At 46.9% G+C, this 18515-nt stretch overlaps 1 protein-coding gene across 3 annotated transcripts in view; it reads right to left on the bottom strand.

Annotated features, from left to right (window-relative positions):
• Positions 1-18515, bottom strand: part of LOC106586375 (serine/threonine-protein phosphatase 6 regulatory ankyrin repeat subunit C) — a 31481-nt gene that overhangs the window by 3034 nt on the left and 9932 nt on the right. For 2 of the 3 annotated variants that reach the window (XM_014173586.3, XM_014173588.3), the window contains exons 3-24: positions 18249-18327; positions 18013-18083; positions 17208-17408; positions 15961-16048; positions 15538-15680; positions 15147-15359; positions 14075-14153; positions 13877-13991; positions 13527-13609; positions 11822-11948; positions 11489-11557; positions 10219-10359; positions 7720-7785; positions 7120-7231; positions 6793-6864; positions 6314-6515; positions 5906-5993; positions 4071-4188; positions 3707-3926; positions 2405-2492; positions 2210-2293; positions 1291-1519 (exon numbers count right to left, since the gene is read on the bottom strand). In XM_014173586.3, coding sequence (XP_014029061.1) covers positions 1291-1519; positions 2210-2293; positions 2405-2492; positions 3707-3926; positions 4071-4188; positions 5906-5993; positions 6314-6515; positions 6793-6864; positions 7120-7231; positions 7720-7785; positions 10219-10359; positions 11489-11557; positions 11822-11948; positions 13527-13609; positions 13877-13991; positions 14075-14153; positions 15147-15359; positions 15538-15680; positions 15961-16048; positions 17208-17408; positions 18013-18083; positions 18249-18327 — 2688 coding nt within the window. The remainder of the gene's footprint in view (positions 1-1290; positions 1520-2209; positions 2294-2404; positions 2493-3706; positions 3927-4070; positions 4189-5905; positions 5994-6313; positions 6516-6792; positions 6865-7119; positions 7232-7719; positions 7786-10218; positions 10360-11488; positions 11558-11821; positions 11949-13526; positions 13610-13876; positions 13992-14074; positions 14154-15146; positions 15360-15537; positions 15681-15960; positions 16049-17207; positions 17409-18012; positions 18084-18248; positions 18328-18515) is intronic. The other variant, XM_014173587.3, reaches the window with a different exon arrangement.

Genomic DNA, 18515 nt, shown 5'->3' with positions numbered 1-18515 from the left:
ACTCTGAAAAACATCAAAAGATACCCAGGGTCCCTGCTCATCTGCGTGAACGTGCCTGAGGCATGAAGACTGCAGATGTGGCCAGGGCAATAAATTGCAATGTCCGTACTGGGAGACACCTAAGACAGCATGGACAGCTAATCGTCCTCGCAGTGGCAGACCACGTCTAACAACATCTGCACAGGATCGGTACATCCGAACGTCACACCTGCAGGACCGGTACAGGATGGCAACAACAACTGCCCGAGTTACATCAGGAACGCACAATCCCTCCATCAGTGCTCAGACTGTCCGCAATAGGCTGAGAGAGGCTGGACTGAGGGCTTGTAGGCCTGTTGTAAGGCAGGTCCTCACCAGACCACCGGCAACAACGTCGCCTATGGGCACAAACCCAACATCGCTGGACCAGACAGGACTGGCAAAAAGTGCTCTTCACTGACGAGTCGCGGTTTTGTCTCACCAAGGGTGATGGTCGGATTCGCGTTTATCGTCGAAGGAATGAGCATTACACCGAGGCCTGTACTCCGGAGCAGGATTGATTTGGAGGTGGAGGGTCCGTCATGTTCTGGGGCGGTGTGTCGCAGCATCATCGGACTGAGCTTGTTGTCATTGCAGGCAATCTCAACGCTGTGCGTTACAGGGAAGACATCCTCCTCCCTCATGTGGTACCCTTCATGCAGGCTCATCCTGACATGACCCTCCAGCATGACAATGCCACCAGCCATACTGCTCGTTCTGTGAGTGATTTCCTGCAAGACATGAATGTCAGTGTTCTGCCATGGCCAGCAATGAGCCCGGATCTCAATCCCATTGAGCACGTCTGGGACCTGTTGGATCGGAGGGTGAGGGCTTGGGCCATTCCCCCCAGAAATGTCCGGGAACTTGCAGATGCCTTGGTGGAAGAGTGGGGTAACATCTCACAGCAAAAACTGGCAAATTCTGATGCAGTCCATGAGGAGGAGATGCACTGCAGTATTTAATGCAGCTGGTGGCCACATCAGATACTGACTGTTACTTTTGATTTTGACCCCCCCCCCCCCCCCCCCCGTTCAGGGACACATTATTCAATTTCTGTTAGTCACATGTCTGTGGAACTTGTTCAGTTTATGTCTCAGTTGTTTAATCTTGTTATGTTCATACAAATATTTACACATGTTAAGTTTGCTGAAAATAAACGCAGTTAACAGTGAGTGGACGTTTCTTTTTTTGCCGAGTTTAGTATTTGTATGTGGTATGTACAAATGTTATGTCAAAGAAATGGGGAGAGAAATCTCCCTAGTGGACACTCACACTACTGCAGGCCAGGTGGAGGGCTGTGTTGCCAATCTGGTCGACCAAACCCAGGCTGGCGTTAGCACTGGTCAACAGCACCTCTACAGCCCCCACTCCTCCCTTCTCTGCAGCCATCATCAGCGCACTGCGCCCTGATTGGTCCACAGCATCCACAGGTGCATCATGGGCCAGAAGCAGTTGGACACAGTCCACATGACCAGAGAATGCCGCAGCATGGAGAGGAGTCCTGAGAGAGAGAAAGGGGAGGAGAGGCAAAGAAAGCAGGAGGAGGAAGAAAACACAGAAGTTAGAGATTGAGGCTGTGTTCGATACAGCTCCATCTGATCCAGGGCAACTCCAATATGTATCTGAATCGGGTGTGTGACGACCAGTAGTGTAAAGTACTTAAGTAAAAATACTTTAAAGTATTACTTTAGTTTTTGATGCATCTGTACTTTACTATTTATATTTTTTTACACCTTTTACTTCACTACATTCCTAAAGAAAATAATGTACTTTTTCCCTAACACTCAAAAGTACTCGTTACATTTTGAATGCTTAGCAGGACAGGAAAATGGTCCAATTCACACACTTATCAAGAGAACATCCCTGGTCATCCCTACTGCCTCTGACCTGGCGGACTCACTAAACACAAACGTTTCATTTGTAAATTATGTCTGAGTGTTGGAGCGTGCCCCTGGCAATCTGTGAATAAAGAAATTAAACAAGAAAATGATGTGGCCTGGTTTGCTTAATATAAGGAATTTGAAATTATTTATACTTTTACTTTTGATACTTAAGTATATTTAAAACCAAATACTTTTAGACTTTTCCTCAAGTAGAATTTTAATGAGTGACTCACTTTTCTATTAAGGTATCTATACTTTTACTCAAGTATGACATTTGGGTACTTTTTCCACCACTGGTGACGACCTACCTATCCTTAGCATCCTTACAGCTGGCGATGTCTGATCCCATGGCCTCCAGCAGTAGTGCGGCACAGGATTCATGATCATTCACCCTGGGAAGCGAAACACAGAATGTAAACACTGTTGTCCATGAGGCAAAACACAGTCAACACTGACATCTATGGGGAATACTGTGCAATTTGTACATGTATGTGAAGACTTACACAGCACAGTGCAGGGGAGTGAAGGGGTTCCCATCGATACAGCGACAACCTTTCTGCTCCAGCAGTACCTCCACACAGCCCTCGTGACCTGGACACACACAAGATTATTACAACATGCCAACATAAAAGGTATTTCACATAAAATATATACGTAGAGACAAAATCCTCAGGCACACTGATTGGAGATTCAAACTAAAAATTCATGGTTTGAGGCAGGCCTGCAGTTGGTAGGTCTAGTGACTGACCATAGTAGCAGGCCCAGTGCAGTAGGTAGGTCTAGTGACTGACCATAGTAGCAGGCCCAGGGCAGTAGGTAGGTCTAGTGACTGACCATAGTAGCAGGCCCAGTGCAGTAGGTAGGTCTAGTGACTGACCATAGTAGCAGGCCTGCAGTAGGTAGGTCTAGTGACTGACCATAGTAGCAGGCCTGCAGTAGGTAGGTCTAGTGACTGACCATAGTAGCAGGCCTGCAGTAGGTAGGTCTAGTGACTGACCATAGTAGCAGGCCTGCAGTTGGTAGGTCTAGTGACTGACCATAGTAGCAGGCCTGCAGTAGGTAGGTCTAGTGACTGACCATAGTAGCAGGCCTGCAGTTGGTAGGTCTAGTGACTGACCATAGTAGCAGGCCCAGTGCAGTAGGTAGGTCTAGTGACTGACCATAGTAGCAGGCCCAGTGCAGTAGGTAGGTCTAGTGACTGACCATAGTAGCAGGCCCAGTGCAGTAGGTAGGTCTAGTGACTGACCATAGTAGCAGGCCCAGTGCAGTAGGTAGGTCTAGTGACTGACCATAGTAGCAGGCCCAGTGCAGTAGGTAGGTCTAGTGACTGACCATAGTAGCAGGCCCAGTGCAGTAGGTAGGTCTAGTGACTGACCATAGTAGCAGGCCCAGTGCAGTAGGTAGGTCTAGTGACTGACCATAGTAGCAGGCCCAGTGCAGTAGGTAGGTCTAGTGACTGACCATAGTAGCAGGCCCAGTGCAGTAGGTAGGTCTAGTGACTGACCATAGTAGCAGGCCCAGTGCAGTAGGTAGGTCTAGTGACTGACCATAGTAGCAGGCCCAGTGCAGTAGGTAGGTCTAGTGACTGACCATAGTAGCAGGCCCAGTGCAGTAGGTAGGTCTAGTGACTGACCATAGTAGCAGGCCCAGTGCAGTAGGTAGGTCTAGTGACTGACCATAGTAGCAGGCCCAGTGTAGTAGGTAGGTCTAGTGACTGACCATAGTAGCAGGCCCAGTGTAGTAGGTAGGTCTAGTGACTGACCATAGTAGCAGGCCCAGTGTAGTAGGTAGGTCTAGTGACTGACCATAGTAGCAGGCCCAGTGCAGGGGGGTGTACCCCTGGTGGTCTCGGAGGCGGGGCGTGGGCGGTTCAGAAAAAGCGATACTCAGCAGCTCAGCAAGCCAGGATGCGTGGCCCCTCGCTGCAGCCAGATGGAGGGCTGTTCGGCCCCTGGAGTCCCCCAGCAACACAGAGGCCTCCTGCTCCAACAGACACTGGACACACTCCTCCTGACCACACAGCAACTGGGTGAGGAGGAGGAGGAGGAGGAGGAAGAGGAGAAAATGGGAACGCGACAGAGAGCACCTTTAAACTTTTAGACTGGACAAAGAGATCATGTTGTTAAAAGCTACCCAGAATTCAGTACAATCACACACACAAACACTCACCCCAAGGTGCAAGGCGGTCAGGCCATGGCTGTCTGCTGTGTCTACAGCAGCCTCTCTCTCCAGCAGCAGAGACACAGCGTCCACATGTCCCCCTGCCACCGCCAGCATCAGAGGAGTCCTGACAGGGACAGAGAGGGGACAGTCAGAGTAGGAAAAACGGATCGGTAGACACAATCCCAAATCAGAGCCAACACACTAGTATTATCATATTACCTCCATCCATCCAATCAGATCTGACAGGATTCGATGAGTGTATGCAATACAGCGCAAATTTGACCTCGCTTATCAGAGAGGAAGCTGAGCGCAAGATATTACCATATAACGTATACCTATCCAGTCCCTTTCTAACTATACTAAATTAATAAAGAAAAACGCAACATGCAACAATTTCATAGATTTTACTGAGTTAGGGCATAAGGAAATCAGTCAATTGAAATAAATTCATTAGGCCCAAATCTATGGATTTCACGAGTGAGAATACAGATATGCATCTGTTGGTCACAGATACCATAAAAAAAAGGTAGGGGTGTGGATCAGAAAACCAGTCAGTATCTGGTGTGACCACCATTTGCCTCATGCAGCACGACATCTTCACAGAGTTGATCAGGCTGTTGATTGTGGCCTGTGGAATGTTGTCCCACTCCTCTTTAATGGCTGTGCGAAGTTGCTAGATATTGTCAGGAACTGGAACACGCTGTTGTACACGTCGACCCAGGGCATCCCAAACATGCTCAATGGGTGACATGAACGATGAGTATATTGTTCATTCAAGAACTGGGACATTTTCAGCTTCCAGGAATTGTGTACAGATCCTTGCGACATGGGGCCGTGCATTATCATGCTGAAACATGAGGTGATGGCGGCGGATGAATGGCACGACAATGGGCCTCAGGATCTCATCACGGTTTCTCTGTGTCCATTGAAATTGCCATCGATAAAATGCAATTGTATTCGTTGTCCATAGCTTATTCCTGCCCATACCATAACCCCACTTCCACCATGGGGCACTCTGTTCACAACGTTGACATCAGCAAGCCGCTCGCCCGCACGACGCCGTACACGGTGTCTGCCATCTGCCCGGTACAGTTGAAACCGGGATTCATCAGTGAAGAGCACACTTCTCCAGTGTGCCAGTGGACATCGAAGACCCTGGTGAGGACAACGAGCACGCAGATGAGCTTCCCTGAGACGTTTCTGACAGTTTGTGCAGAAATCCTTTGGTTGTGCAAACCCAGTCTCATCAGCTGTCCCAGTGGCTGGTCTCAAACAATCCCGCAGGTGAAGAAGCCGGATCTGGCAGTCCTGGGCTGGCGTGGTTACACATGGTTGGATGTTCTGCCAAATTCTCTAAAACTAAGTTGGATGCAGCTTATGACAGATAAATTAACATTCAATTCTCTGGCAATAGTTCTGGTGGACATTCCTGCAGTCAGCATGCCAATTACACACTCCCTCAAAACTTGAGACATCTGTGGCATTGTGTTGTGTATTTTAGAATGTCCTTTTATTGTCCCCAGCACAAGGTGCACCTGTGTAATAATCATGCTGTATAATCAGCTTCTTGATATGCCCCACCTGTGAATGACAGGTGTGGCAAAGGAGAAATGCTCACTAACAATGATGTAAACAAATTTGTGCACAAACTTTGAGAGAAATAAGCTTTGTGTGTATGGAACATTTCTGGGATGTTTAATTTCAGCTGATGAAACATGGGACCAACACTTCAGAAGTAGTGTTTATATTTTTGTTCAGTGTACATGAATGGTCAACATATTTCTAAAACCAATCCAATAGATGTACAATAGATAGATATATGAATGGATTGGTCAACTCACTGTCCCCGAGAGTCTGCAGCATCCACCAGGTCTGCACTGTCTTGGTCATCCAGCAGGAGGCGTACACACGAAGTATGGCCATTCATCACTCAGGACAGAGAGGAGGGAGAGAGAGAAAGAGAGAAAGTCAGACAGAGGAAACTGAGTACAGATCTAGTGCACACAGACCTGTGGAGGCTGCTGAGGGGAGAACGGCTCATAATAATGTCCAGAATGGAGCAGCAAATGGAATGGCATCAAACACATGGAAACCATGTGTCTGATGTATTTGATACCATTCCACTCCAGCTCCAGTCATTACCACATGCCCATCCTCCAAAATGTAGGTGCCACCAACCTCCTGTGACAGGGACCACAACAACAAAAAAGAGTATTTCAAATTCTCACAAACACGCTGGTCTCCATTACCTGCTAGGTGTACAGGGGTGCGCCCCCTGTTGGTGTCTGTGGTGCGTGGCGAGGCCCCCTGGCTGAGGAGGGTGTGGACACAGTCAGTGTGGCCCCTGAGGGCCGCTAGGGCCAGTGGAGTACGACCAGCCTCGTCCCCCTGGTCCACTTCCCTCTCCCCCTGCAGCAACACCTCCAGAGCCTGGGCATGGCCGTGGTACGCCTGGAGACGGGGAGACAGACAGATTACACACATGACAGCTGTTGGCTTTCAAAGACACAGTCTTTGCGATGTATACTCTGTGGTAATGTATGTATGGCTGTATGTAAGTGATAACGCCCGTTATCCATTTTTTCCTGACCACGTGCCCTGACCAAATAACTAGTCTTTCTCCTGCTCAGGTCAAAAGATCAGGAAGAAAACCCTCTTCACCCCCCATTTTAATGCATGGCTAGAGTGGATATGTGATAATGTATGCCTGCGTATGATAATGACTCACAGCGAGGTGCAGGGGGCTCCTGGCACTCAGAGATTCTGGGTCCTCCTGGTGACTCTCGTCTCGGTCCAACAGCTGAAACCACAACCACAGACTACACAGTTCACATCAAATCATTTGAATTCGGTAAGTGGTATTTGTGAGCTGTGTGTATTGGCGATATCTTGTGAAACTGTAGTTGAAGCTCTACACACAGATTCCATTAACTAGCAGATGGGGCCAATGACAAGAGCCATCTCTGGATTATATAACCCCCCAAAAAAATAGATTTTCTTCATGTGTGGCTGTACTTGCGCAGATGATTTTTCAGAAGTGCGTGTGTGTACTCACCAGCTCCAGACAGTGTCTGTGGCCATAGGCTGCAGCATAGTGGACAGGACTGTAACCCTGCTTATCTTTCAGAGACGCAGTAGCACCACTTTGCAACAGGAACTCCAGACATCTAGTACAAAAAGACACGATATCGTCAGACGCAAACACTACAATGAAAGGTTACTTCAAAAGTTAACAAAGCCTCAGACTGGGAGGTGATATGCGGGAGAGAGAGAGAGAGAGAGAGAGTCAGACGTTCAACAGACATATGCAAAAGCTATTCAAACAAGCTGAGAGACAATGACAGAAGGTATTGTCTGTCTGAACTGGTCTGTGTACACAGAGTGAGTGAGTGAGTGAGTGAGTGAGTGAGTGAGTGAGTGAGTGAGTGAGTGAGTGAGTGAGTGAGTGAGTGAGTGAGTGAGTGAAGTGAGTGAGTGAGTGAGTGAGTGAGTGAGTGAGTGAGTGAGTGAGTGAGTGAGTGAGTGAGTGAGTGAGTGAGTGAGAGTGAGAGTCGTTCTCAAACATTTAGAACCATAGGCATGGTTTTCACTGAGCCATAGTCTGTGCTGACTGACTACCTGAGTAATACTCCTAGAAATAAAATAGCATACTCACAGTGCAGCCTCCTTCTCCTTCTCTGCCTGGACCCCTTCGCTCTCTGGCTCCAGAGCCTGACGTCGCCTTCACAAGACACACACAGCAGAAAAATATTAAGACATTCTCAATATTTAAACAATTCTGACAATAGCTTATGCAAAAATAAAACCTCTGGGAAGAGTGGGGTTTAGAGGGACCCTCCATCTGTTATTCAGGGATGGTATTCAGGGTCATCTAGCGTTTACAGCTGTGCTAGTCTGAATGTCCTGGTATTAGACTACTCAGGGGTGGTATTCAGGATCATCTAGCGTTTACAGCTGTGCTAGTCTGAATGTCCTGGTATTAGACTACTCAGGGATGGTATTCAGGATCATCTAGCGTTTACAGCTGTGCTAGTCTGAATGTCCTGGTATTAGACTACTCAGGGATGGTATTCAGGGTCATCTAGCGTTTACAGCTGTGCTAGTCTGAATGTCCTGGTATTAGACTACTCAGGGGTGGTATTCAGGGTCATCTAGCGTTTACAGCTGTGCTAGTCTGAATGTCCTGGTATTAGACCACTCAGGGATGGTATTCAGGATCATCTAGCGTTTACAGCTGTGCTAGTCTGAATGTCCTGGTATTAGACTACTCAGGGATGGTATTCAGGATCATCTAGCGTTTACAGCTGTGCTAGTCTGAATGTCCTGGTATTAGACTACTCAGGGATGGTATTCAGGATCATCTAGCGTTTACAGCTGTGCTAGTCTGAATGTCCTGGTATTAGACTACTCAGGGGTGGTATTCAGGATCATCTAGCGTTTACAGCTGTGCTAGTCTGAATGTCCTGGTATTAGACTACTCAGGGATGGTATTCAGGATCATCTAGCGTTTACAGCTGTGCTAGTCTGAATGTCCTGGTATTAGACTACTCAGGGATGGTATTCAGGGTCATCTAGCGTTTACAGCTGTGCTAGTCTGAATGTCCTGGTATTAGACTACTCAGGGGTGGTATTCAGGGTCATCTAGCGTTTACAGCTGTGCTAGTCTGAATGTCCTGGTATTAGACCACTCAGGGATGGTATTCAGGATCATCTAGCGTTTACAGCTGTGCTAGTCTGAATGTCCTGGTATTAGACTACTCAGGGATGGTATTCAGGATCATCTAGCGTTTACAGCTGTGCTAGTCTGAATGTCCTGGTATTAGACTACTCAGGGATGGTATTCAGGGTCATCTAGCGTTTACAGCTGTGCTAGTCTGAATGTCCTGGTATTAGACTACTCAGGGATGGTATTCAGGATCATCTAGCGTTTACAGCTGTGCTAGTCTGAATGTCCTGGTATTAGACTACTCAGGGGTGGTATTCAGGATCATCTAGCGTTTACAGCTGTGCTAGTCTGAATGTCCTGGTATTAGACTACTCAGGGATGGTATTCAGGATCATCTAGCGTTTACAGCTGTGCTAGTCTGAATGTCCTGGTATTAGACTACTCAGGGATGGTATTCAGGATCATCTAGCGTTTACAGCTGTGCTAGTCTGAATGTCCTGGTATTAGACTACTCAGGGATGGTATTCAGGGTCATCTAGCATTTACAGCTGTGCTAGTCTGAATGTCCTGGTATTAGACTACTCAGGGGTGTGAACACTGGACAGACGATGCTGCAGACTTGGGATGGACATTTGAAATGACTTCACTATTCGAATAATATCATGACATTTCTTTGGATATCCAGATAGTTGTTGGACTGGTATTCTCTGGTATTCTCTGGTAGTTTTTAGCTAACAGTCAGCAACAGTGACAGAGATGTCTGATGTTCACCGTGATAGCGTCCGTTTGAAAACCGTTCTGCATTGATCTGTGTCAGGTATTGTGGAATCTCCGTTAGATGCGTGCCTGTTATCACTAGGCTATTTGAAGTGGGAGAAATACAATAGGCTACCGTTGTCAGGGCTGACTGGAGGGTGAAACGCACGGGATGCCTTTTCATGTAAAGCGCAACACGAGAGAAAATGTACTTGAAAATAAAACAATTACTTTGTGCGTCCTCAGAACTGTAGGCTGTTTAGAGCGCTAACTATAAAAATTAAAATGTATAATCACACGTGATCGAATACTAACGTTCGTTAGGATATTCGAATAACTGTGCCCATCCCTAGTACGTACAGACACCTAGTTCGTTTTTAGTTAGTCATCTTTAATGAATCTCTCCTCGTTGGTCTTTCAAGCATCCACGTGGGTTTGTATCTTCCTGATAACCAATGAGGGGACTTTCAGCGCATCGAGCGTCTCAATTAGAACCATGTTCTATTTAGCACTTGGCTACGCAGACGCTCGTTCACATGAGCGAGCGGTGTGGGTGAAATTATTGAGTAACAAGTAAGTGTACATTTATTTTGCAACGCTCGTGCGCGCATCGTGGCAGGTGAGGTGTGCATGTAAGGCAAATGTTCATTTAGTCATGCATTGCTGTAAATGGGAATTTAACTCTAATGCGGAAGTTAGGATTGGTCACTAAGTCTGGTCAGTGAGCGTCACCTCCTGTCCAGGTCAGAGGCAGCTGCGTAGTGCAGGGCAGAGCGCCCCCACTGGTCAGTGGCATTAATGCAGGTCCCACACGACACCAGCGTCTCCAGGCACTGATAGTGACGACTGGCAGCCGCATAGTGGAGAGGGGTCCTGTAGAGAGAGACACACACACAGAGAGATGGCCAGACACACACAGAAGGACAGTGTTATATGCCTGCACATTGATTTGAGTCACACTTTAAAGATCTAAAAAGGTTGAAGAGAGTTAACTAAAGTGTTGAGTCAGAGGACTGAGGGGAAATGGCTGTGACCACACAAACACACCTGCACAGGAACTGGAGAGAGGAACTGACAGAAAAAGACCACAAACGAATGCAGCCCCCACTCTAAGCTCTGTTCTCCATGATCTCCTTTCAGCAGGGTCCTCACCTCAGTAAGAACCAGCTTTCAACAACTGTCATCCATACACACCAATTCACTGTCCCCACTAAAGCCCTGTTCACCTGCCCCTACTTCATCGGATGGGGCCACAGTGTCTCCTGACCCCTCCTGTCTCAGTCTCCAGTATTTATGCTGCAGTAGTTTGTGTCGGGGGGCTAGGGTCAGTCTGTTATATCTGGAGTATTTCTCCTGTCTTATCCGGTGTGCTGTGTGAATTGCTCTCTCTTTCTCTCTTTCTTTCTCGGAGGACCTGAGCCCTAGGACCATGCCTCAGGACTACCTGGCATGATGACCGCTTGCTGTCCCCCAGTTCACCTGGCCGTGCTGCTGCTCCAGTTTCAACTGTTCTGCCTGCGGCTATGGAACCCTGACCAGTTCACCGGACGTGCTACCTGTCCCAGACCTGCTGTTTTCAACTCTCTAGAGACAGCAGGAGCGGTAGAGATACTCTCATTGACCAACTGACATTTACTCCTGAGGTGCTGACCTGTTGCACCCTCGACAACTACTGTGATTATTATTATTTGACCATGCTGGTCATCTATGAACATTTGAACATCTTGGCCATGTTCTGTTATAATCTCCACCCGGCACAGCCAGAAGAGGACTGGCCACCCCTCATAGCCTGGTTCCTCTCTAGGTTTCTTCCTAGGTTTTGGCCTTTCTAGGGAGTTTTTCCTAGCCACCGTGCTTCTACACCTGCATTGCTTGCTGTTTGGGGTTTTAGGCTGGGTTTCTGTACAGCACTTTGAGATATCAGCTGATGTAAGAAGGGCTATATAAATACATTTGATTCAGACCTTCCCCACCCTTCTACCTGCCCTCTAAGAGAACTCACCTGCCACACTTGTCCCTCCGGTTATGGTCCCCACCGCTGCTCAGAAGCAATTTCACACACTCCACATTACTGCAGAACGAGACAGAGGAAGAGGAGAAGACATTTTACAATCATGACAAATTCTGTTTTGAAGAGTACAGTGACATGAAGCAAAATGTACAGACACACAAACAGACACCTGATGAAGCCCTTCTGACAGAAATGTTAAAATAATGTACAGGAGCTTACACTATAGTGTGCAGGTATTTCTCTTAGACACACACACACACACACACACACACACACACACACACACACACACACACACACACACACACACACAGAGAGACTCACCCTCCGGCGGCGGCAGCGTGTAGACAGGTCCTCCCCAGTGCATCTGGGGTGTGGATCTGGAAGCCTGCAGACAGGGCCGAGGATGAGGGGTCGTTACTGAGGGGACACATTATGCTATACCTCCTTCCTACAGGGGGTGATGTAGGCAGAGAGAGAGGCAACATACAGCCACATAGCAGGGAAGACAGACAGAGGAAGAAAGTGGGAGAGACACAAGGGACAGGGAGGTGGAGAAAGAGACGGCTGTTAACGCAGGAAAACACACAGAATTACAAGGTGAGGTAAGGTGAGAGACAGGCAGGCTAGAAAACACACATGCTAAGATATAGTCTAATACTCTTACTTCTACACGTACTTATAGTCTGAAAGCACACAAAACAGAGAAAGAGAGAAAGACTGTAGGCAGGGGAAGCATGCTATAAGTTAAGGAGTGTTCGTGCAGAGTTCTATTTGCATCCCCATCACGCTGTCACACTTTGGTCCTGCCTAGAATCTGAGTATGCTGGGTCAAACCATTCTAGTCAATTAAGGGGGAGGAGGGTTAACAGCTATGGATACTGAAGGCTATGAATATTGCCCTTAAACCACCCTCTAACCCTGCGGTTCAAGCCGGCTGTCTCCTCAGCCCAAATAAAACTGTGCAGCTGCACAGAGTGCTCCAGCTCATGTAAATCACTCAACATCAAAGGCCTTCCTTTGTTGTTTTCCTACAGTAGAGGCCTCAGAGCCCGTATGAGTCTGACCCCACAGTCAAGTGAAACTGCACAGCTCCTTTCAAACAGAGCCTGAGACTTCCAGACTGGAGCCAAAATTGTCTCTAGATAGAAGTTTGCCAGTATCTATCAAACAATCAGGTCTCTTATTTCAAGAGGAGCACTGGCTTAGCCAAATTCTTGTCTGCAAGGAGAGAAACCGCTAGAAATGCCTGATCAGACCATCTCTGCATGCTGGCCCAATGCCTGATCAGACCATCTCTGTATGCTGGCCCAATGTCTGATCAGACCATCTCTGCATGCTGGCCCAATGCCTAATCAGACCATCTCTGCATGCTGGCCCAATGCCTGATCAGACCATCTCTGTATGCTGGCCCAATGCCTGATCAGACCATCTCTGTATGCTGGCCCAATGCCTGATCAGACCATCTCTGTATGCTGGCCCAATGCCTGATCAAACCATCTCTGTATGCTGGCCCAATGCCTGATCAGACCATCTCTGTATGCTGGCCCAATGCCTGATCAAACCATCTCTGCATGCTGGCCCAATGCCTGATCAAACCATCTCTGTATGCTGGCCCAATGCCTGATCAAACCATCTCTGTATGCTGGCCCAATGCCTAATCAAACCATCTCTGTATGCTGGCCCAATGCCTGATCAAACCATCTCTGTATGCTGGCCCAATGCCTGATCAAACCATCTCTGTATGCTGGCCCAATGCCTGATCAAACCATCTCTGTATGCTGGCCCAATGCCTGATCAGACCATCTCTGTATGCTGGCCCAATGCCTGCCTGTGTTTGTATGCCCATTGCCTTGTATTGCTGTTAGAGGAACAATGTGACTCCAATCTGACCCAGGCTGAATAGTTCCCCCTGTAGAGGAATTCAGGACTGGAAAGCAGCAGTAAGACATTCCTGTTCTTCGTCCAAGGAAGAGGGTAAAACAGGGTACACACAGCCAATGGCTTTGTGCCGGTGCTGGTAGGTTACCTGAGGAGAGCAGCTTCCGGCAGCAGTCTGAGTGGGCGTTCATAGCAGCCAGGTGCAGAGGAAACATACCATGGACTCCTCGTCTGCAGAAAGAGAGAGAGAGACAGAGAAAGAGAGACAGAGAAAGAGAGAGAGCGCGAAACAGAGAGCGCGAGACAGAGAGAAAGTCTTTACTATAAATACACGCTGTACCTCTATATATTACACCAAAACAAGTGAAAGAAAAGGGATCCAAGCATCCATTCCACACACACACACACACACACACACACACACACACACACACACACACACACACACACACACACACACACACACACACACACACACACACACACACACACACACACCTTGTGCAGTCGGCTCCGCTGGTGATGAGTGTGTTAATGAGGAGCTCGTGACCATAGCGAGCAGCGATGTGAAGAGGAGTGTTTCCATCCTTGTCCACACTGTCAATCTCCCCACCTACAGTATAGACAGCACAGTTTGGTTAATAAGGATACTTACAATAATACTACTGAACTCAAACACACACACTCAGGTCTTACCATTCTGGATGAGTGTCTGGGAGCGAGTGAAGCGGCCGTGGACCGCTGTCATGTGGAGGGGGCTCTTCCCATCCCGACTCTGAGAGAAAAAATATGAGAGTGATACCAGCAGTGGAATAGACTGAAATAAAGACTAACAGGAGAGTCAGTCACAGAAAGACAGATCCAGAGACAGTCAGTAACCATCACCCGACAAATGGCAGTTGATAGAATAACCATGACGCAGTAAATTTGCCGACACAATGCTATATTGTCTGGTCCTCCTGCTACGACTTGGAAAAGCATGCACACTTTATTAAGCTACACATTAAATTTGTTATGATGAACTTCACAGGGTGGTGAAAGTACACAGTGATGAGCTTGATGCTGCTTTCCAATAAATATTGAGGGTCTTATTTTGGTGACATGATGATCGGTGCTTGGCTGCCGTTTGACAAATAAAAATGATCCTGCTCTTCTACATAATCTCATCATGTACACTCTGCACTGTATCTACCAGCTGTTGGCTGGAGCGCATGTGACAAGACCTGTGGCCACATTTGCTGTTTATCGCAGACTTTTTGTGCCAAAACCATTGATAAGAGTACTAACCATTGATAAGAGTACTAACCATTGATAAGAGTACTAACCATTGATAAGAGTACTAACCATTGATAAGAGTTATAACCATTGATAAGAGTTATAACCATTGATAAGAGTACTAACCATTGATAAGAGTACTAACCATTGATAAGAGTACTAACCATTGATAAGAGTACTAACCATTGATAAGAGTTATAACCATTGATAAGAGTACTAACCATTGATAAGAGTTATAACCATTGATAAGAGTTATAACCATTGATAAGAGTTAAAAAGTCTGATAAAAAGCAGAAGTTTTATGTGTTTCTATTTGGTCAATGAACAGTTACACGACAAAGTGCTTTTTATGTGCACTACAAGAAGCCAGTTTGATGGAAACACACCGCTGCTGGTAAAATCCCCATATTTTTGGGGATCTTTCCACAAATTGACAGAAACCGAGCTAGTCAGACCATCCATTCTCCAAGATAGAAACAGCGTCTATCCTCACCTGGACGTTGACGTCAGCCCCGTTGTTGACCAGGAACTCTAGACAGAGAGCTCCGTGGGTGGAGGCTGCAGCGAAGTGTAGGGGGGTGAAACCCTTGTTGTTGGGCTGGCTGACGTTAGCTCCGTAGTCTATCAGTTCACTGACCACAGCATCCTGACCGTTGAAACAGGCCAAGTGCAGAGCAGTGTTACCAAACGCATTGGCCTCATCTATCTGCAGTCACAGAGGAGCGGAGAGCAAGTCAACATCCACATTATGTATGTATGTATGTATGTATGTATGTATGTATGTATGTATGTATGTATGTATGTATGTATGTATGTATGTATGTATGTATGTATGTATGTATGTATGTATGTATGCATGCATGCATGTGTCCATTTCCCCATACCTCCACGGCCAGGTTGAGCAGGTGTTTGACCACAGCGATCTGACCGTTAGAAGCGGCCGTGTGTAGAGAGGTGTAACCACGTTTATCCTTACAGCTGACCTCTGCCCCCTGGCTGACCAGCAGACACACTACACCCAAATGACCTGCAGGGGGCACACCACACACCGTTTCAAAAACTAATATTACCATCATACGTTCAGCAACATGAGTAATCTTACAAGAAAGTAACCATTCAAAATCATGTTTCCATCAAATGTTCAGGGATATGAGTAATCCCACAAGAAAGCAACCAATGTTGTTTGGCTCTGTTTTCTGACTATTAGGTGACTCATACATATCATTTCCGTTTCACGATTGAAGATATGAATGCCTGAGGCTGAGTTGGTACAGAGAGGTACACTCTATAATGTCTATATGTCTCACCCATATATGCTGCCCAGTGCAGGGCGCGGCCATCTTTCTTATCGAAGGCATTAATGTTGGCACCCTTAGCCAGTAGCAGGTTAACCATCTGAAATGGAGAGGGGAAAAGATAGTGAGAGACAGAAAGAGAGTGGAAAGGAGGGAGAGGGGAGTGTGTGAGCGGTGTGTTTTTCAGTGGTGAGTCAGGACTGTGTGTGTGTACCTCAGAGGGCCAAGAGTGGACGAGGCTCTTTATGTAAGCATTCTAAATACGTCAATCTGACTAGTGTTTAAGCAAAAACAGCAATTGAAATATGTGCCTGTGTGACTTTACCTTTACTACCTACTATGATGCTTGTGTGGGACTGTTTTTTTTTCTGAACACAAAAATATTTTAATACAGTTGTTGTCACTCACTAGCCATTCCGAGGGCAAGATGGCACCATTGCCACATTGCCTACACCTCTATCCAAGTCTTTCAGATCTACAATTAACAGAAATATAAACGCAACATGTAAAGAGTTGGTCCCATGTTTCATGAGCTGAAATAAAAGATCCCAAAAATTTCCATAAGCACAAAAAACGTATTTCTCTCAAATTTTGGGCTAAAATTTGTTTACATCCCTGTTAGTAAGCATTTCTCCTTTGGAAAGATAATCCATCCACCAGAACAGGTGTGGCATATCAAGAAGCTGATTAAACAGCATGATCATTACACAGGTGCACCTTGTACTGGGGACAATAAAAGGCCACTCTAAAATGTGCAGTTTTATCATACAACACAATGCCACAGATGTCTCATGTTTTGAGGGAGTGTGGAATTGGCATGCCGACTGCAGGAATGTCCACCAAGGCTGTGGCCAAAGAATTAAATGTTAATTTCTCTGCCATAAGCCGCATCCAACGTCGTTTTAGAGAATTTGGCAGTGCGTCCAACCGCAGACAGCTTGTATGGCGTCGTGTGGGCGAGGGGTTTAAGTCAACGTTGTGAACAGAGTGCCCCATGGTGGTGGTGGGGTTATGATATGGTGCAGGCATAAGCTACGGACAACGAACACAATTGCATTTTATCATCAATTTGAAGGGACAGAGATACCATGTTACGTTTATATTTCTGTTCAGTATACATGGAGTGCCTAGGCCCTAGGTGATAGTCTCACTAAGGGTTGATTTCAGGAAGTGAAATGCGTTGGGCCTGAGCCTAACTGAGCATTTTATGGCTGTACATAAGGGATGTAAAGAAAATTGAATCCCCCAGCCTGTAGTACCTCAGTGTGCCCGTTGAGGGCAGCGTGGTGCAGGGCGGTGCGCCCCCCGCGGTCCGACACATTGACGCTGCTCAGCAGGGGGATGATGACCTCAGCGCAGCGCAGGGCATTGTTGGCCGCGGCAACGTGAAGCGGCGTCTGCCAGTTCTTATCCCGCGCGTTCACATCAGCAGAGTGACGGATCAGCACGCGAACTGCCTCCTGTAGACCGGCGTGATAGAACAACATGACATGTCAGGAGAGTAGAGACGGTACAATGTGTGTGTTCTGTAAGCAGCATAGAGAGATGAACATGTATACAGGAAATCCCTTTAAAACACGCAAACATTCAACAACTAGACATTTAATAAACCTATGCATTAATCTATAGACATAAACCAAGATGCACATATTCATAGTTCATACACAGGCACACACATTAGTGAGTCAGTGGATCATAAGCTATCCTAGCCATGTTGAATTACCACTTTCACTCCAGGGGACTGACACAGAGCATTGTGTGGGCTGTGTTGATAAACTGGCTCTGCTATCGGTCTGGTTCTGGTTTCTATGCTGAATGTGCAGAGAGAGGTGGACGATGGTCAGACTGGTGACGGTAGTCGAGTGTCCTCTCCACCACAGATCCTGCTGGGCAGCTTAGGCTTGGTTTAGTATCTTACCACCTGAGTCTCAGCACGGGGCCCTGAGAATGTGTCATCATGCTGTTTTGCCTGTCACTGTATGTCATGAGAAATGTGTGTGTGTCAGTGCCACAGTACACTGAGTAAACCCCATGCGGTGTGGGTGTGTGTATCCACCGACCCACCTCACTACGGGATGCCACCGCGCGGTGGAGAGGGGTGAGCCACATGTTGTCTTTGGCGTTGACCCGCGCCCCTAGAGATGGAGACAGACAGAAATATAAAGAGGCCATCTAGCATTAGCAGGGAGGGAAAATACACTGTAACCATATAAATTCTTATTTTTTTTGTTGCTAAGGCTGTAAAACACACACACAGAGACAGAGAGACAGAGAGACAGAGAGAAACGACGTTGGTTTACCGGAGAGGATGAGAAGCTCAGTGATCTCAGCATCACCCAGGAAGGCTGCAGCATGGAGCGGGGTGCGCTTGTCTGGATCCTGATGAGAGTGGTAGAGAGGGAGATTTATTAAGATATATACACTGCTCAAAAAAATTAAAGGGAACACTTAAACAACACATCCTAGATCTGAATGAAAGAAATAATCTTATTAAATACTTTTTTCTTTACATAGTTGAATGTGCTGACAACAAAATCACACAAAAATAATCAATGGAAATCCAATTT

Source organism: Salmo salar, chromosome 25, assembly GCF_965601325.2.
Source record: "Salmo salar chromosome 25, fSalSal1, whole genome shotgun sequence".
NCBI lineage: Eukaryota > Metazoa > Chordata > Actinopteri > Salmoniformes > Salmonidae > Salmo > Salmo salar.
The sequence above is the reverse complement of the archived record's forward strand: the minus strand, read 5'-3'. Positions and strand labels throughout refer to the sequence as shown.